This window comes from Falco cherrug, chromosome 13, assembly GCF_023634085.1.
Source record: "Falco cherrug isolate bFalChe1 chromosome 13, bFalChe1.pri, whole genome shotgun sequence".
Taxonomy (NCBI): Eukaryota; Metazoa; Chordata; class Aves; order Falconiformes; family Falconidae; genus Falco; species Falco cherrug.
In genome coordinates, this window is record NC_073709.1 from 13,585,751 (window position 1) to 13,606,465 (window position 20,715).

General features: G+C 38.5%; 1 protein-coding gene and 1 non-coding gene across 7 annotated transcripts in view; one reads left to right on the top strand and one right to left on the bottom strand.

Moving 5' to 3' along the window:
* Positions 1-20,715, top strand: part of BIRC6 (baculoviral IAP repeat containing 6) — a 183,177-nt gene that overhangs the window by 150,731 nt on the left and 11,731 nt on the right. For all 6 annotated transcript variants that reach the window (XM_055726252.1, XM_055726249.1, XM_055726253.1 and 3 more), the window contains exons 66-70: positions 8,890-9,100; positions 16,015-16,160; positions 17,032-17,142; positions 18,361-18,578; positions 19,231-19,392. In XM_055726252.1, the coding sequence (XP_055582227.1) occupies positions 8,890-9,100; positions 16,015-16,160; positions 17,032-17,142; positions 18,361-18,578; positions 19,231-19,392 (848 nt within the window). The remainder of the gene's footprint in view (positions 1-8,889; positions 9,101-16,014; positions 16,161-17,031; positions 17,143-18,360; positions 18,579-19,230; positions 19,393-20,715) is intronic.
* Positions 11,474-11,663, bottom strand: LOC114015814 (U2 spliceosomal RNA). The gene has a single exon (XR_003559949.1). It is a non-coding gene; the product is annotated as a U2 spliceosomal RNA (small nuclear RNA).

A 20,715-nucleotide genomic window follows, 5' to 3' on the forward strand; every position in this document is an offset into this window, starting at 1 on the left:
AAATAATATCTTCTGCTTTTTCTAGCAAAGGTGTGTTTCCGGATTCATGGATAGATTTGTGATAGGTTTTTAAATGTTGTTTGTCTTGTAAACAAAACTTTCCGGAAAATACTTAACTTCACCAATATCAAATATTATTAAAAAAGAAGCAAACCAGAAATCGTTAAGAGCAATGGTCTGCTCCCTTGGGCCACATTATTACACTAACCGCAGATGACTGACCAACTTACTTGAGCAATGCATTTTGCTTCTATAATTGAACACGGTTTTCCTTTTATTTTGTGGTTAAACTTATTTTTTGTTCCAAGTTTCCTAGAAGATGCTTAAAAGAATAGATAGCAGTGCCAAGACAAACGGAGGTTGTTAGCCCATTTCTTTATCACCAGCAGTAGGCAATGACAGCTGCCTATGGGAGGCTATAGGGATGGGGCAGCGTCTGTGGAGTAGTGCTGGTATGTGGCCGAGGGCGACAGCTCCACCTTTATTAGCCCCTGATGGCCTGTTCTTACGCGAGTTTACCCAATTACTTTTGAACTTGTAACGCTATTTACTGCCCCAGCATTTAGTGCTAAGCTTTTTGAAAGCTCAACAGTGATGTGTTGGGTGGTGCGTGTTCTTTCACAAGTGGCACCATTTCTTCTAATGGTGCACCTGATCAGTCCAGTTCTATTCACTTTTTGAAATACTCATAATTTTTTTAAAAAACTTTGATACGCTTCATAGCCACTGAGGCTGCAAAGCCTTAGTTTATTTCATTTTAGATAGTACAGCAGCTCATTCCATACCTTGGGTTGTTCAGTTGCCTTTCGCTTGTCCTTTTGCCAGTTCTGTCGTGTCTTTGAGAACGGGGAAGAATGCACATGGTGTTGAAGTGGTACTAATAATTGAATGCAGTCTCATTCTATTTTTTTGGTAATTTCTCTTCGCCTTTCCTAACATATGATTATTTTTTATTTTTTTGGGGGGGACTGCTAATGGGCTCAGTGCTGACATCAGAAGAGCAAAATTTTAAGGCTGTATTTGAACAATAACAATAATGAACTTGGAGCCTGATGCTGTACCCAGTGAATTCAGGGGCCCACCCTTCTTGCATTGTTTTAGTGTCTTGACAAGGGATTTGTAACTCACAGCCTGTAGGGGGGCTTAACCCCTCCTGCTCCTGCTTCATTATGCAAGGGGGCTCATCTTTTCTGGTGCCGTTTTTTCTGATGCTCAAAATGGTACTGTGAAAATCCTGGTGTTATTCCTATAAAGAAAAATGAAGAAAAAGTCAAGCTAATTAAATTATTGCAAGATGACAATATTTAGAAGGCTTTTGTTTTCTTTTTACCCAAAGGCTAATGTTTTCTTAAACCTCGGCTTTTGAAATACTCTGTGGGCAATCTTTTTTTCTATCAAAACGGAGCAGAACACAGGGTGTTAATTAGGCCTATTATAAAAGAGGCTTGCCCTGGGTTGATTCTGAAACAGAAAATCAAGAGGCAGCAGAGCATGACATATTTGGAACTGACACTATTGCCTGCAGCATGGACTGCATTCATAGATCATATGTTTGCAAAGATGCAGTAAAGGGGGTCTGAGGAACAGCTTCGGTTTTAAAATATTTAGTGTGGCCCTATTGGAAGACAGTGTGTCTCACTCATGCTTGGCAGTATCTGTGGCCACAAGACTGTGTCTGTAGGTTTTAATTAAAAATACAAAATGAGTGTTTTCTTTGTGTGGCTTTTTTGAACAGTGGTGTTTGTAGCTACTGCGAGTCTTTAATATGATAATGAGATCCTGAAGTCTTTAATTTAATCATGGCTATGGGTTTTAGGTTTGTGAATAACATACCGAGGCATCAAAAATACATCCTCAGTATTACTAAGCGTGTTTTAGAAATGGTGTAAAATTGACAGAACTTTAAGGTCTATTCAGAGGTGAAAAAAGGTAAAATAAAGAAAAAATTAGTGGCAGGTATGTGTTACTGCAGTCATGATCTTAACAATGGACTTCAACTTTTTAGTAAGTACCATGGCAATAAGAATGTCTTATTTTACGTCCAGCTTCTTAAATTGATGAGACCGATGCTCTTTAAACTTTATTGCTATATAACAAAAAATAAGTGTCTTGAAATACATAGGTATTTTCTTGGGGGGTTTTGCAGGGGGGGTTGGATACACTGTAGTAAACTTTGAGCATTTGTGCGTGATGCAAATAGAACAGTTTTATAATATAGCTGTTCTACATAACTCTGTGGCTTTCTTTCACATTACTTAAAACAGAGGCAGGATTGGGTGGCTACTTCTGGACAAATATTTAACAAAATACAATCATTCATCTTTCTGGAAAGGTATAAAGTCTTATTGAAATAAGAGAAAACCAGTTCCAAAACAAATTAAGAAATGAGACTGGAAGGCATCTGTTGGGTTACTGGAAACTCTAGTCCATGCAAGAAGGAGACTTCTTAGCATGGAAGATGAGAGCATAATTATAAAATCACAGTTCAACTTCATCTTTGATTATAGATGTCAGTTTGTTCATTCCAAGTTTTAACCTTCCCCCCTCCCGGCCCCCCGATCTGTTAAATGTAAGCCACACTTGTAGCCATTTGCAAGAATTTTTTTGTTTAAATTTACATTTTGTGGTTTTAGATACACATTCTCTCCAGAACGCCTTTTTCTTTTCAGTTATTTCCTTTTAACTGTCCATTAGTGACCACCCCTCTCATGGTTACAGTGGCAGATGTCTTTGAGAAAACAAATAAAAGGGCTGTAATTTGGAAAGAGTTTCCAGTGGTGCCTTCTGCTGTGGCTGCCAGCACACCCTTCTTTATTTCAACAAAGGCAGAAAGTCAGTCATGTATATTGGTCAGAAGTAAAAAGAAATTGGGCATAAGAAAAAAATAGTCAATAGTTTTGTGGGCCTCTAAAATAACTGAAATTCAAGAAGTCCTTAAATGGTGCAGGTCTAGTGAATGAGAAATTATGTACAAGAGAGAGATTCAAAGCATATATATGGTTTTTCTTGTAGCACAGAGGTAAGGAGGGTGTGCATCTGGCAATGTGATGTATTTGAAACTGGTAAAGGTGTTCAGGTTTTTTTCCTCAAGTGCCTGTTTTGTTTTATTTTACATCAAGTTTGTAGACCCTTTTGGGGTAGGAATTCCTAGTTTGGTCACAGTGAGACCACAGTGGGAAGGTCTTCACATTAGATGCAAGTAAAGCAGAGCTTTTCATCATTTTCTTACAAATTATTCCCCTCTATTTGTTTCTTTAATCTACTGTAAAGTGTGAAGATTTTTAGATATAATGGATATGCTATATTAATAGTTTCCTTTATTTTAAAATAAATGTGCATATTCTTTCTGATACGTTTTAAATGTCCTTTGCAATGGAAATAAGTTTTATAATCTTATTCATACCCAGTTAAGTTGTACTGAGGATGTTAAATGAATTGCGAAAAAAATTTATTGCTCTTCAGTACTATCTATTTAATGGGCCATTAGGCCTGGCTATTCTTTGTTTGAATATTGTATAATATTAAAAGAAAGCAAAGGAGTATTAGACTCAGTTGGGCCATTATCTTGTTACAGATATATGTGCAATTTAAGGTGATACCTTGATCCTGCGAAACTACCTGCCCTCGTGTGCTTTTTCATTATATTAAGGTTGTAATTGCATGTGGGTAGTCTTAGGTCTTTGTAGGAGGTAGATCTGTACTGGTGATGAATAAATAGATGCGTGGAAAGTAATTGAAATGTTTTGAATTCACACATGCAATCTTTGAATGTTAATCAGTTGTTTCCCAGGAATAAGTGGGCTGTGTCTGGAAGTTTTAAAAAATGTGGTCAATGCCGTAATATCTTATGACCTTTAGACGTTTGTGAAAGATGGCAGTTTTCAAAAGGCAGGATGCTCAGCAGTTTCTGAAAGTCAAGACTTAAAATTAACTTCAGTCAGATTCCTCTTCCCTGTACCACCCACCCACCCCCCCCCCCCGCCCCAAATCAGAGCGCTGATTATTAGTGTATGAGAGAGATCTGGTTTTATGAAATGTCTTCTTTTTTTTAACCTTTTTTTTTAGTCTTCAGTGTCTTTCAGAATTGCAAATATTGTGGCAAGAGGCTAACTGAATTACAGCAATTCCAGTAAAACATGACCTTTATTACCTAAAGGAATGGGAGGGAGGGTTGAGACCTTATCCCACTAAACCATGAGATGTTTTCCAGACGTTTGCCATCCCTACCTATCTTAATAAATGGCAATGACCTTGCTGAGATTTCTGCTTTTTGTAAGTGCAACAGAATAAATTCAGACCTGAGACACTTTTTTGATACATGCTGTCCAGAAAGGCTACAGTGAACTTCCTTGCTAATTATAAAGCACAGTAAGACATTGGCCTGGTTTGGGGGCATGTCCACACATCCTTCTAGAACTTGTGATTCCTGCAATTAGTAAAACGTGGTAATAAAGGTGCCACAGTTACTGTCCTTTGAATAGCTGTCCGTCATAGCACTGGGAGTCCGACCTTGAAAAAAGGAGCCGTTTTACAGGTCGTGCTCCAGGTTCACCAGCAGTTTTTTAGCTTGTGCTCTGCTTCATCCTCCACTGTTTGAACTGGTTAATTACTGGTACAGACAGAAGGTGAGACCATGATACATATTTACTGAACGCAAGTTGCGAAGTACATGGGAAGCTCGCGGGGGAAGCAGGCTGGGTCAGGTGGTGCAAAAGCCACGTTCTAGGCACTGGTTTTGGAGCCTTCTCCAAGACAGCGCTGTTGCCAGCAAGCAGCCCTATCCTTTTAAGTTTAAGTTTTAAGTTTAAGGCAGACAAGGAAGCAAAATAAAAACTGAGTAGAAATTCCTGCTCTGAGTCTAGTAATAAAATAATTTAATCTTTACCTTTATTTTGATGTTAAATGTCTGGCACATATAGCAGTAGTTTGAAGAAATGCTCAGGAAACCCAGCAAAAGTTCAGATACCCTTTCTCGGGCAGCAGTTCTGTTTCAGAGTCAACAAGGGGGAGCTTCTGAACTGGTCCCTGGTACTGGAGGTTGGACCTTCCTCAGCAATTCATTGCCCTGCAGAACCGGGGAGCACTGACCGCACAGGCACAGACAGATGTGAGGGACCCCACAGTCTGTGTGTACCTACCAGTTACGCTCAGTGCGGGAGTCTGAGAGCACCAAACTGAGCTGTTTGGGAAGGAATTTGTCATTATTTAATAACATCTTTGCCTTTGGGATAACAAAGAATCCTGGATAATATATCCATCAGTCTCTCTCTCTCTCTCTTTTTTTTTTTTTTTTTTTTTTTTTTTTTTTTTTTTTTTTACAAAGCTGAGAATTTTAATCTCCCGTTTTCATTTTCATAGGAATGCTGTGTATTTGCAGTTTGGTGTGCTTATGTGCCTGCCCATATAAATCAAACATTGTTAGTGCCACCTTATACAACTGAAGTATCTATATTAAAGAATTCCGATGTATTTAAGATGTGCTAATGCTATTCAAATTATAGCTATGCTATAAGCCAAAGTATTTCCTTCTCTGTTGTGATGCGTTGGGATTTTCTTCCCTACACAAGCAGCACCTTATTTAATTCAAGTAAAATGTTGTTACACCTGCATTGCCCAGTTCAGTCAGGCAGAAGAAAGTTGGGTATGTTCCCAAGGAATAGCATACTTTGAAGAAAACAGTGGATTGCTTTTAACACTTGTTCTTCATGGAAGTTTCTATTTGGTCAAAATCCAAATTGCTGGTGTCTTAGTTGGTAAGATACCTTTATGTGAGGTAGATGGTCCAAAGGTTCCATTGTTTCTATTTAATGGAGATAGGATTTGTTCATTTGCAGATTTTGTATTTTTATTCATGTTTTTAGTATTGTAATTCAAGGACTTTGTTACAGGATCTATTATTTTTTTCCCAAGCTGTATCATTTATATTTCTGAAATACTCTCCCCAGATACGTAATTATATCTAAAGGGAAGACATCCATCATAAATCCCAACGAAGTATGCTGCAAACACTAAGAGCAGTAAAGATGATGATGGAGGCTGAATGGTACAGCCTGAACACTGAGGTTCTAGTTTGAAGGTCTGAACACTGCTGGACTTGCTAAGCCGCTGTCAGCCCAGAAGGGTGCTCTTAGGACATCTGTAGCCAGAGGTGTACGCCGGGAGGAGGTGGGCAGGTCAGCACCCAGGAGATCTGAGCCGGGGGGTGTTTTACAAAGGAGTGTCTTGTAGACTTCGCGTTTTAAACATAGTGTCTTAAAAATTGAGCATTATCCAATTCGGAACGTCTAACTAAATGTAAATGTAGAGATTAAAAAAATTGCTCAAGTCTTCTTAACCTATTTTGGAAAGCAGAGCTGTATCTTCAGAAAATGTACTGTATCAGGTTGGCAGTCTTGTTTCAATTGAAAGCAAAGCAGGCACAAGGAGTAGATGAACTGCCAAATAAAGGGAATAAACAGTAACTTGCCAATTTTGAGTTCTTTACGGCAAGTTTTTCAGATACTTATCCAAACATCCAGTCTTGGTAAACATTTTTAGGATTCAGATTGGGGATGGGAGGGGGAATTCTGGCATTTGGACAGATAAACCCACTTCCATGGGTGATAATCCTTGGTAAGTATAATAAAGGCTTTGGACAAAAATAGTGTAAGACACATAATGGTATCAAGAAATTGAGTTTAGAAGAGCCTAGCATTAAGGTAAAAGAATTTGGTAGTTGTTCTCTAAAAGATTGTTTAAATTGAAACCAAGTGAACGCATTTCATTTGTCTCACATGGGAACAATTGCAGAGCAGTGCAAGTAAGCTGGATCTGCTAAAACCAGAAATCTCTCCTGTCTTCTGGAAAACATTCCCTTTTTAAAGTTTCCCTCGTGACAGTAATTTTGAATTTAACTATCCATTTAGCAAAGGAGAGGGCAAGCAAGCGTTGAAGGGTTTGAAATTATGTATTCTGGCCTCATGAAAATTTCATGGTTAAAATAAATAAATAAAAGCTTTCCAGAAGTGAAATGCTGTGGTTATCTAAGAGGTTGTATCTCCTCCACTCACTATCTTCATAATAAACAGCTATTGATTAAATTGAGGAGCTGCTTGATCTTTAGCACTACAGGTGGGAGATGGATTTTGGTGAGGGCTACACTATATGGGGTTTTATGGTCTCCCTTTCTTTTGCCCTGCTCCCCCACCCCCCTTTTTTTTTTTTTAAATTCACACATCATCAGATCTATTTGTGTTTTATTTTAAGGCCGTTTTACATATTGTGGGGATTATACTGTGAGCAATTACTGTTCACTAGGCACTGAGCATAAGGAACTGATATTATATATTTATATATATATATATATATAAAAAAATATATATAAGAATTGAAAGATAATTGAAACTGGTTTTCTTAGTGCCAGTGTTTAAATTCCATGGAGTTTGCTTTAAATGTGTGAATAGTTTGACAAAGGATATTTTCAGAGCCATGATACCAGCCTGACAGATTAATGCTTTGTTTCAGTAAATTTTCTTCCTGTTCCAACACAACAGAACTTCACCGAGTTAAGGGTTTGTGCCATTGTAATAGTTTCAACATACAACTGTTGATCAAAGACCTCTAAGTAGAGATAAATCCAGCTTTAAACCTGGATAAACTGGCTTGTTGAATTTTGCTTGGCTATTTATACTGCCCCATAGTGCTGTATTTAGAGCTAAGGGTTTGGTGGCAGGAGATGAAAGTTTGTGATCTGCTTTAGCTCGGAGGGTGAAATGTGCTAAATGAAACATTAAAGAGTTCTTCTATGCTTTGTTCTGTCCTAATGTGAGTTGTCAGGGGCTTTTTGTTTGTTGGTGGTTTTTTTTCTGGAAAAAGCATAAATTTATTTTATCATAAATTCAGTCATTTGTAAATACTTAGAACTAGAGCAATTTTTTTCCTGCAGTTAGGTTAAAAATAGCATGTCCTAGGGACAGAGGAAGCAGCTGTGTTGAAGTATCTGCATATTGCTACATTTTTAGGATTTCTATTAACGATAAAGTCAGTTGAAATGACATCCATTACATATATTCTTCCAAGCAAGTGGAAAAGAAAATAAACAATGTGGTGCTCGAGAATCCATTAGAATTGTGCGTGTCTGCCTGTCTTTCCGAGTCAGAGGAGCTGATATCTATATTCTACCCACAGTTACTTCTACAATAATATACATCACACTGAGCAGCACTAAGACAGCGAGGTTTGCTTACCTGATGTTCTTATTCTAAGATTCTTATTCATCTTTACTATTTTGTGGTTTATATGTATGCAGATAAAATTTGCATCTTCTTCAGAGCCTTTGCATGCTCTGAAGAATGCATTAATGGTTTTTAAAATTATACTTTCTCCGTGAAAGGGAGCAAAGCTAGATGATAACTTCATTTATTTCATGACCGTTAATATTCCTGCAATACTGCAGACAAATTTTCCCAAAGGAGAAAACTCTAAATTAAGTGGGTGGTATGAAAGTCTGTCCTTATTAATGCTTATGCTATTAGAATCAGCGACTGCTACCCTGCTACACTATAGCTGACAATTTTTTCTCCATAGATATTTATGTGCAATTGCTGTCGGCATACAACTCTAGCCAGAACTGTATATTAAGCTACTAGAAATGAATATAGCATGTGGTAGTCCTGTTCCATGCCCTGTTAGCCCTTTTGTCCTCTTGTCTTTTGCTAACCTTTGTTTTCCAGGTATCTTATGCATTTTTTTCTGGACAAGTCCATTAAAACACAAATTACAAATGGCTATTACAATACTGTATTTTACCATTAAATGTCATTAATCTAGCTTTTCTATTTAAAATATCTGTACTAACAGTGGAAGGGTCTTCGATTTTAGTAATCTTTGTAAACTGTTCTTCTCTCTCAGTTTTGGATATGGCCCGGCATGTTCCCCTTTACCGAGCTCTGCTAGAATTACTCCGTGCTATTGCATCCTGCACATCGATGGTACCGTTACTGCTTCCTCTGTCGGGAGAAAGTAGTGAAGAGGAGGAAGAACGGTTGGAGTCACAAGCTTCTGTTGGGACTTTGCTGGCTAAAATGAAGACCTGTGTGGATACCTATACCAACCGACTGAGGTAATCACTTTTATCATCCCTAACCTTCATTTAAACTGTGTTTTGTACTTACACATTATGAATAGATTTACATTTATATGTATATATTCTGTTTAACTGTACTACTTACAAGGAACTTTTTTAGTATGACACAAAGAAGCTGGTAGGTTTGCATACTCTTGTCACTTTGTCAGTAACTGCCCACTAATCAGAGGATTGCTGCTTAAGAATCTAGAACCTTCATATCTTTCTTAAATTCCTTTTCCTCTTCAGTGAGGTGATTCCCTATTACGCAGGAGTGTGCGTGTCCTTCTGTCAGTCTGAAGGCAGGAGCATTCCTCAGGAGCTGCTGAAGAAGCCCATTCTGTAAAGAGTGGGACTGGGGAGAGCCAAACCAAATGGTGTTTTTTACAAGAAATGTCCCAACTATCTTCTGTGCTCCTTGATCCATTGAGTAAGGACCAGGTGCCTTAACGGCTTCTCCATTGGAGGCTAACTGGTTAGGAGAGAAGCCTCTGGCTTCTGTCAGGAAGAATAAGTTTCAGGAGGCATAAGATCTGGGAGTTATTATTTGTGGTGAGAACCCTGACTATATGGAGATGGTTGAAAATTTTTGATCTGTGGTATCTGTTGTTGGTACATATGAAAAGCATGTTTCTGTACGTTGCTGATTTTATGACAGCTAGTTTGTCCGTTAGCGCAGGCGTCAGAGGTGAGCCGGTATGCTGAAGGTGATGTGAAATTACAAATGAATGCCCTGGAGCCATCCATGCCAGACCTTGGGGTCTTCCAGCCTCCTCCAAGAAACTCTGCGTTTGACAGTTCTTGTCAGGCACTTGCAGACTGGCAGAGCAATTAGCAAACAAATGGGAAAGATCTGAATATCCCATCTGGGCTGTGGTACCATCAGGCGCTGCAGTGTAACCCTGTGTGAGCTCGCTCTGCACACCTGCCAGAGTTCAGCTGACTTTTTAAGAGAACACATCCCACTCTGAGGTTGTCTGTATGTGTCAGGCCCTGCCTATCTAATTGTTGTTAAGACCTGGATGTTTTTCTGTTGGGGGTGTGTGTGCTAGAATGCAACCAGGTGGGCCTGAGGCATTTTCTCTGCTACGGCTTTTCATTGTCTACAGTAATTTTGCAGAACGTCTGTATGAAACAGTGCATTTTGCAAACAAAAGGTTTTCTTTAGAATTGGGTCCCAAGAATTGAGGCCTAATTTGGTTTAATTTATTTTTTTTAAAAAAAGACAAAACAACTTGTCAGTTTCTTTTGCTGTACTCTCAAGCTCATGTTCCGAGCTGATGGCTGGCTGCAGAGAGCAGCCCTGCAGCCTCTGCTGGTTTGGAATGATTCGGTTTAGTGTCTGTAAAAACAGTGCTCAGAGCCCCAAGGAGGAGTTTGTGGAGCCATCTCGGAGCAGGTTACTAGCTTTCCCCAGCCTTTATTTGCAAAGGCACGGTCCGGTCCCTTACTTGTCTTGCCTGATTTCAGGAGATTGGTTTAAGAATCTGTTTAGATTTTGTTCCAGAATTTTTCCAGAATTACTGGAAGGAATGAGCTGCTGTTTGGTACCTGCGGAAACCTGTGGAAGGTGGGGGACCACGAGGGCCGAGTGATGCCGTGGTTGCAAACCTATGGCAGTTTTATCCTAAGATGGGGAGCGTCAATATAAAACTGAACAGAATTCTGCTCTAAGCACTGTCCCTGTAGTACACAGGGACTGAATGGTTCATTGGCTTCATTTTGTGAACACTTTGATAAAGGTATCATTCCGTATCATCACGTTTACCTCCAAGTATCAGGCATGGGTGAGTAAGTATTAGTATTGGCTTTAAAAATTAAAGTTGCCTTGGGAGTATATCATTCATTATTCATTTAGCACAGTGTGAAGAGAAGGCTGTCATCCTCTAGCACAAGCTAAATTAATGGCTTAAATTATTAGCATGTACACTGCTGTCTCTTCTAGCAAATATATTAGTGACTGTCATCCTTTTAAATATGAGTTGACATGATTTTGTCTGCTTTTTCTTCCATGGTTGAAAAACTGTATGGGGAAGTTTCTAAATCTAAATTAAATATTTGGCTCCTCCTTCAATCTGAAAATTGTAATGTTTACAGAACCACAGAATTGCAGAGTGGCCAGGGTCGGAAGGGAGCTCTGGAGACCATCTAGTCCAGCCCCCTGCTAAGGCAGGGTCACCTGCAGCAGGTTGCACAGAGTTGCATCCAGGTGGGTTTTGAATGTCTCCAGAGAAGGAGACCCCACAGCCTCTCTGGGCAGCCTGCGCCAGGGCTCTGACACCCTCAGGGTAGAGAAGTTCTTCCTCATATTCAGATGGAACTTCTTGTGCTGCAGTCTGTGCCCATTGCCCCTTGTCCTGTCACTAATAAAATTAGTGCACTGTTCCCAAAGGCACTGCACACCAGGACGGATGCGTGGAGCAGAGAGAGCAAGTTCCAGGTCCAACTTCCAGGCGTAAAAATTCATTTAATAGAAAGTCCTCTCACCAAAGACATACCAGATATTAAACTGGTTAGAACAGATACTAGACTTTAGATACAGGTTTGGCCTGTATTAAATAACTGCATTAAATTTTGCTTCATAAGCAGAATCCTTGCAGAAAGCAATGTACAGTATGTGGCAGACATTTAAATGTCTTCTAGAAATAGAGAAAATGTACAGCAAAATATTCATATGGTTATCTATTTGACCATAGTTTATTACTTAGGAGTATTACTGGTTTTTATGTGGCTGTTGGAATACCTTTGAAAAACATATAGAGCTGAGGATTTGGTAATGGTTGATCTGCATGTGTAAATTTATATGCAGGCTGCTAGAGTGCAGGGAAGGACTGCACTTACGGGCTTTATCACTTGAATTCTGGTTTTTCAGCTCCTTGTTCGTACATATTTGTGGGAGAGCCTTGTAATTCCCAGCAGCTCCCTCTCTTGTGCTGGGACTCTTACTTGTCCCCCTGAAACACCTGTGTATCACACACAGCTTGGAGAGAGCCCACTGCAGCCCTGAATCCGGGCGGTATAAAAGTGGAGATGACACCAAGAAGGGAGGATGACGTTTTCACAATTAGTAATTTGGTTTGCCTGTGTTATACACGCTCACAGATGGTAGAACGGTCAATAGATGGTAGAATGGTCACCAGGTTGCCTTTTCATGAGCACACAAAGTAATACTGTGTGTTTCAAATTACACTAAGAAATAGGTTTATGGACCAAAATACAAAAATCTTCAGTGATGCTGTAATTTTTTCCTGGGAGTAATGTTTGTGTTCTGCTGAAAATGCGGCTTCCCACCTCCAAGATCAAATCTATCAAAGCCAGCTGAAGGACTTTGGATGTACCCAGCAGCCACAAGGCCCCAGCAGGTTTGCAGAGGCCGTAGTGACTTTGGCCTTTGTTCACTTTGCGTGTTCCAGGGTTCACCAGTGCATCAGTTACTTTTGCACAAGGCCTTGAATTACATTAGTCTCACTCCTTTTATAACCAGATCATTTAGGAAACTGTGTAGACATTGAGATTTTCCAGACAGGACATGGCATAACATCAGGGGAGGTGGGTATACAGACGGGCTTCACACCTCCATCTTCAGTTCCAGACTTGTTTTGAGTGAGTTTTTAATCTTACAGTGTGTACCCGATTTTTTTTTTTTTTCTTTTGAATTGTATTTATTTCATCATCATGTTTTAAGGATATCATTTTAGGAAGGGTACTGTGGTCTTCTAAAATAAAAGAAATATAAAATCAAGTGTAGTAGCTCATGTCTGCAATGAAGGTCATTGCTGTCTCAGGTGGCAAGTGATGATGAAACTGTGTGGACTTTAAAAATTATAATCAGTGTGAAAATACATACCACTGGGGAACCCTTGACAGATTTCCCCATCTGGAGTCTAGGGAATTACTTGATTTACCATATGTCGACTGTAAATAAACTGAGAAACTGTAAAGTACTGTTAAGTATCTCCAAATACTTGTATATAACGCTAAATATGTAGAGAATAAGATAATACAGCAGACATCTTGCAAACCATGCAGGATTCATCGCACTAAGTTGGTATTCTTACAGCAAAAGACTTGAATCAAATAAAGGTAGAAGACAAAATGAGGGAAGAAAAAATGGAGGTCATCATTAATGGGAGTCTTGTGAGTTATGGCAATGCCAGTTGTGTTTTTTCCAAAGAGAGGGGGGAAAAACTGTCTTTGCCCTAACCATCAGAATATGCAAGCATGACTTGGGTGAGGTAATGAAATGTCGATAAGGCAGTATGTCTGATTTGGGGGTTCTGTGATGCCAGCTAGCTTTTACTCCCTGAGAAACAGAGTGAAATCTCCGAGTAGGCAGATCAAGGCCAAATCTGAGGGCAGGGCAGGGCAGGGGGAATGTCCAAGGTGGAATCATTGCTGCACTTTGCTTCCTAAAACTGCTTCCCCACAGTTACGGTGAGCTTGGTAATGCAGACCATCACACAAGCTCCAGATAACTACAGGTGAGCTGTCCTGCAAACACTTGATTTAAAAAGTATATTCTGAGGAGAGCGTGGGTTTTGTCTATTTTTCTCATTGTAACAGTGGGCAGAATTGTCATGTGGGTGGTAAAGGAGACATTAAGAAAATCCATTCTCTTTTGGTAGTTCAAAAGTGCTGAAGTGTTAACTGTTCTAGACAGCGAGGAGAACAAGAGGAAATCGTATTATTGGTACTGAGAATTTGCCTTTGAGTAGATGTCTCCTTTTCCTGCTGCTTCAACTAGATATGTATTCCTTGTCTGCTTGGGTAGTTGACTGTCAGTAAGTCACTATATCTGTAGGAGGTTTGAAGCATGTGGTTAAGCATTTTGTCTAATGAGGTCAGTGCTTTTTTTAAAAAAAAATTCTGAGACCAGGTAGAAGGAAAAAAACCCTAGTAGTTTAAATAGTAAAACCATGCAGAAGAAAGACCTACAACATAACGATCTTGAAAACAAATTTGTAAGAATTAATTTTACTTCCATTACCTGCACCAATCACAGTATTATTGCTTTTCACACATCTTTCTCTTGGATAACCCACTAATGTTTCATTTTGGCCAAAATTTCTCCAAGGGTTCTGTAGCAAATAGTTTGAGGATTCTACATCAACAACAAGGAGCTCTAAATCCATACATCTTCCTTGGGAGTGGTGGCTGCTGGTATGTCTGTGATGCTAAAGCAGGTTATCGGTGAGGCTTAGTGGGCTTAAATAGACATTTTTGAACCTGATTAATAGGTTATTTAAAAAATATTGGCCTCAATTTAGATGCAGAAAAAAGCAGTGATGAGGATTTTGGAAAGTACGAGTGGGAGAGGGAGCTGCTGCTTCTTTGTCTTAAACTGTTCCTCAAATGCTGAATGACACTGTCTGGCTCTGATGCTTTCCTTCCAGCTTTGAGCATCTGAAAGCTCGGTATTGCTTGAAGTCAACAACGGGCCAACATGCTTTTGGATTAAATCTGGAACAGTGAAAATGTACCATGCTGCAGTAATGAATTTTGTTGTTAATGCACTCTAGGGATATTCTCATTTGATTAGGTACAGTACAGAGGCTTTCAGTATTACTGTAATCACCTCTCCTCAACACAGAGGCTCATTCTTTATGCATGATTTCACTCTAGATTAAAATACGGTGTGTGGTATTTGCTAAAGTATGTTTGGGACATCAAAGCATTAAATTGCTAATTTTTCTTGTGTAGATAGCTTTCTGTTTTGCTTCTAGGGATGGTAGTGGGAAAGAGAAAACCAGTGCTTCTTGGCTAATGAACTTGTTTGGGTCATTAAATGAACAAGTGCTATTAAAACAAAAAATTTACAGAAATGGCAGTAAAATAATTTGGGGGCTGTTAGCATTAAAATCTCGTAAGTTTTGCAGGGTAGCAGTGTAAATTTATGCTAGCTTTTAAAATACAGACCCTTTAAAATATGCACGTTTAGGTTACAGTGTTATCAAGTACCACGTCTTCATTTCAACAGTTGAATATATATGCTAGTAAAGACTGGGTTGTCACAATCTAAAGATTTAAATACATCTTAAATCATTAAGCAACTAGCTTCTATCAAACCACAGTGTTTGTATATACTGTATTTCACGATATTTTATTGTAAAAAATTGAGGTGTTTAAATTGATATTTTAATTTGCAATACATTGATTATAAACGTCTGTTATAATATAGACACCTTCTATATTTGTAAGACTTCTAAAACTATGTCACACTAAACTGTTTATTGAAATAAAAGTCTTAACTTCTATAGTCCAGAAGAGAACTGCAAAGTGAGACAAACTGCATTCTTGACCCACTCCCTTGTGATGCCTAGGTTGTAGTTCATCCACAGGCTGTCATGCCATGAATTTTTACTAAAAGTTTCCTATTGTTTTACCGTTAGTGTATTTGAAATAATTGCTCGCGTATTGTGTAGTAGGAAGGAGTACTTTATTACCGATGCAGGGCTTGATTTCTTAGGAGGATCTGTGTGGGTGGATGAAATGCATATTCATGACACGATCTTTGTTACGCAGATTTTGTAAGCTTTTCTAATACTTTCTGAAAACATGCAAATGTAAGGTCAGCATGCAGCGTAGCCATCAACAGCACCCAGCACCAAGCAGTTGAAACAGAAACTAGTGTACCACCATCACTGGCTTTGTGTACATTTTTATTCTTTGTATCAGATGTGCTTCTGTTTGTCAAATCAAGACTGTAGGTTCAGTGTGGTCACAGCTGATCGCTACATTCAGTAATTAACCTGGAGGTACACAGAGACATTCCATTTCAGAAGAGTTGGTTTAATTTTGATCCTTTAATCTCTCTATTTGAATATATTATCTGTTGACAAATATGCTGAGTACTGTAAGACTGGTCGAAAAATATTCCCTCATGCTGTATCCTCTTTCTTTTCCCCAAACAGGTCTAAAAAAGACAAAGCTAAAGCAGGAGTAAAACCTGATGCTTCTGATCAAGAGCCAGAGGGACTGACGCTTTTGGTACCAGACATCCAAAAGACTGCAGAGATAGTTTATGCTGCTACCACCAGTTTGCGACAAGCAAACCAAGGTAAAATAGAAATACTTTTATAAATATTGTGTAGCGTTTATTTGTCATATATTCATTAACAGATCATTTATAAATTAGCTTAAAGCAAGAAAAAATACTTCCCTCCTGCCCCTAGCCACTAACTAATTTTGAAAGTTGGTTGGAACCATGTGGTAGTCTTAAATGCTTCCATCAGGAAACAGACTAATTCAAAGAAGTTAGAGTACATCTCATGACTTTCAGCACAATTATGTAGCACCTAGTTTTTTTTTAATTCCCCTCCCTGCCCCAGGCAGAAGGCAACATACATGTCCTTTAATAGTAAAGCCATTGCTGTTAAAACTAGATCTTATGAATTAGATTCTCTTAACTAGATGAAGGCAGAACAAAAATCTGAATCATGGATTGAACCTGCAGATGTTCAAAGGACCATGTGGATGTCTAGTAAAGAAAACTAAAGATGAAGTAGCTTAATCAGGGGAGTGGATTTTAAAAAGATGTTTATAACCAGCTCCTGATTTTGGAGAGTGCATCAAGCATACGTGTGTGAATGTCCATCCACACAAGCATGTCATACTTTCTATTTTATTTAAAAAAAAAAAAAAAAAAAGGATTGGAAGAAACAGTAAAAATATTCATAGCAGCAGCAGTCAAGAAGTATTTCTGAGCTGAGATTATGACCTTTGTTTACTTTGAGCTGTTCAGATAATGAAATACATGGTAGTGAGAAAACCAGATTTATATATTTTGAGTGATCCCCAGTTCTGAGACTTCTCTGCAGACAATGTAACCATAAAATGTCATTTCAAGTTGAACAGTCCCCAAATGATTGCTGTACTTGTCTCAAAATTACATGGCTAACTACAAGTAATCATCACATTTCACATAACAGAAAAGAAGATGGCTGAATATTCCAAAAAAGCTGCTGTGAAGCCCAAGCCCTTGTCTGTTTTACGGTCTCTTGAAGAAAAGTATGTGGCTGTCATGAAAAAACTTCAGTTTGGTAGGTTGAGAAGTGTGAATATTTGTTTTTTAGAAAGCAGATACTGAAGAAATATGTAATCTCTTGGACAGAGCCCCTAACTATTTTAAAAGTTACCAACTTTTTTACGTGTGACGACCAATACTTTTCACATGTGGAAAATTATGTAAGTCTGTATTTTCAGGTTACCGACTAAGGTACTCTTCAAACTAGTAATAAATGTTTTTAGCATATGCTAGATTAATTAAAGGGACCAGATGACTTCATAGACTCATTTATGTTGGAAAAGACCTTTAAGATGAAGTCCACCAAATTTAATGATAGTGTTTATGTTTTCATTCCAGTAATGATTTGTCAGTCTTTCAGTCCTCAAATTGAATTGAAATGTTAGTAGATTTTTTTAAAGCTTTTGTTAATGTAGCTTTTATATTTTTAAATGGAATAGAATTCAGATCAAAATGTGTTTTTTAAAATGAAACTGTAGTAAACTTGATTGTGTCCTTTCATGAAGTGCAGTATGTTGTATTTGGAACATGTGATGGGAATCAGTGCTAATTTTGGACAGAAAAGGAATGTGTTAAAAAAAATATCCTAAAGAACAAAGAGTATCTTATCCTAAAAGAGCTATAAAATTATTGCAAAAACATGTTCTATGAGTATTTTTTGAGTTGCAGTGACAGCATTTGCAACCATATTTCTTTGCTGTTACATTTGTAAGGGATTTTGCTCACGGATGTTTGTGGAGCGTATGCCAAGAATAGGAGGTAGGAAGTTTGTCATGGTGGCTTTTCACCCTGGCAGCTGTGCTGCAGATTTTGCATAGTAAGTGATTAAAGAAAACTAGCTTCGCTCTAATTTTTTTATGATTATTTAATAATATTGCAACCTCCACACAAGTAAATACTGCTGGCAGTTTGCTTCACACTGATTCCTTTATTAGCGTTATTACGTATTCATAAGTTATCATTATATTCTTGGTCTGGAGCAGCTGGTAGCTTTCCAAATCAGCAATGGTATATGTTTGACACATTGTATATGAAAGCTTGTAAATTTGCTGCAGAAATTAATTCGACCCAGGACTGTTAATGCTTTGGTTTCTGTGATCACTGTTAACTCACAAAATACTTATTTTTTGCATTAGTATAATGCAAATTAAACTTCCTGATTTTAATGCTCAGAATCTTTATCCAAGACTAATCCAATGTTTTCCTGATGCATGAAATTTTTCTTCTCTTCTAGATACATTTGAAATGGTTTCTGAAGATGATGACGGGAAATTGGTTTTTAAAGTAAATTACCACTACATGTCTCAGGTGAAAAATGCAAGTGACGCCAACAGCGCTGCCAGAGCCCGACGTCTCGCTCAAGAAGCTGTGACTCTTTCAACCTCACTGCCTCTCTCGTCTTCATCCAGCGTTTTCGTACGTTGTGATGAGGAGCGGCTTGACATTATGAAGGTAAAGAAGCAAAGTTATTTTTGTTTCCCTCTTTCAGCTTGGCATATAAATGTTTAAGAAGGTGCCTTAAATCTTAAGGAAATCCAGAAGTATTTCATGTGTGGTTTAATTGCTGTCCAAACGTCAGTGTAAGTAGGAGCGTTTTAGTCTGATCCTGATTTCTCAAAAACTTGGCAGGGGGCAGGGAGGGCCCATCTACCCCAGGAGTACTCTGTTATCCAAGGAGACTTCACAGGTTTGTTCTTCTTCAGCTGTTCTGAAGGGAAAAGTTAAATTTTGTTACTCCATTTTGGTCAAAGTGTATCTTTGCATAGACCATTTTAGTCAACTAAAAAGCATCAGCAATGGTGAAGTACACGGAACATCTCTGGACCTCAAGTTTGAAGAAAAAAATCTTAATAGCATCCAACAGGGGGTAAAGTTTTAGCTCCTGTTTCGCTTTCCATTTGTAATCTGGAAAAATTCAGGTTAGCAGAGGGCTTCATAGCATCGAAATGAACAGGCTGACAGCCTGCATATGATTGTGATGTCTACTGGTATTTTCTGATAAGTAGCACGTGGAAATATAATGCTTCATATAACTTACAAAAATCTCAACTGTGTGACAAACACAAGGGGTTTTCTGAAAACTGTCTTTTGTTTACAATGGTAGGTTCTCATTACTGGTCCTGCAGACACCCCTTACGCAAATGGTTGCTTTGAATTTGATGTGTATTTTCCACAAGACTATCCTAATTCCCCTCCACTTGTGAATCTGGAAACAACTGGAGGCCACAGCGTGAGATTTAATCCGAACCTCTACAATGACGGCAAGGTAGGTCGGCTTTGGTCTTAGCTATAGATGTAACAAGTGAAACAGATGAAACTTTTTTTTCCTTTTGCTATCAGTCAGCCGCTGGAGGAACCTGTTTGGTTAAAACTGGTCTTCAAACTGAAAGGAAGAGTGATTTACCAGTTTCAAATGGGAATCGTCTCCTTTCTGAATAGTCTTGGAGATTGTTTTAAAGCCTTTATGAGCTGGATTGGACCAAAAAAGCAAGGAATTTTGACCTAGAAAATTGTTCTTTTCCACCTTCTTTGTTGAATTAACCAGGCAGAAATCTATTTTGGCTAGCTGAAATGCGCCTTCCATGGACGAAGTGTGCTTCGCATCAGCTGCAACTGAATGTGTTTGCCAAGTGCCTTGGCTCTCTTTTGTCGTGCAAAAGTGCTTTTTCTTGAGGGAAGATGAAAACTTCCCTGAACCTCTATATCCTTTATACAAGAAAATGCAGCTCTAAAATATGGACTTAATGACAGTTTTCTCAAAAAATAGTAAAGCTTTTGGAGATAATATTAAAAGTTAAAACAAACAAGTTTTCCCCCTTCCCAACCTCTGTCTCCTTGGTATGTTGTGGCTCATTCTAAAGGCTCCAAAAAGCTAACAAAAGTCAAGTGGACATGAGGGAGATGCAACTTCTGTTTGTATCCAAAACCAGCACATGTGAAATTTTCTGTGGAGCTACAGAGGTGGCTATGTGCATGTCTCCACTGAAGCACAGACCCACAAAATAGCTTTGGCTGTAGCACTGTGGCACTCCTTCAGCTTTTTTTTGGTGTGTGTAAACATTTAATCCATAGTCTAACATTTTTCCCTTATGCCACTGTCATTCATGGGTTCCCCATGCTCCCTGTTTTTGCAAGCTCTAATACTCCTTTTCTGTACTAGACACGGGGGTTTCTCTTAACATGGACACAGAATGTAATTCATACCAGATTATCTCCTTTTTTCTTTGCCCAGCCTGAAGTCTTGGCAAATACTTGCCTCTAAATTTCTCTGCTTATTTTTTCTCTTTATGTTCCCTATCTTTGGTTGTTCCATTTCATGGTAAGGTTCAAGAAGACCACAGACTTCCCTAAAGTCAAGATCAGTCATAAAAGTTAAGGAATATTTTCAATTCCTTGATAGTCTGTGTGACAGAAACCACCACCATTCACATGTTTAAGCAGAATGACTATCTTTAAAAACCACAACAGTAAGTGTTAGAACAGTATTTAAAGAGGAAAGTAAAGAATCGGGTAGTATTCAGGACTCATTTATTTTTGGAGCCACTAGAATCCATAGGTTTTCCTTGAAGAGAAGTTATCTATCTTGCCT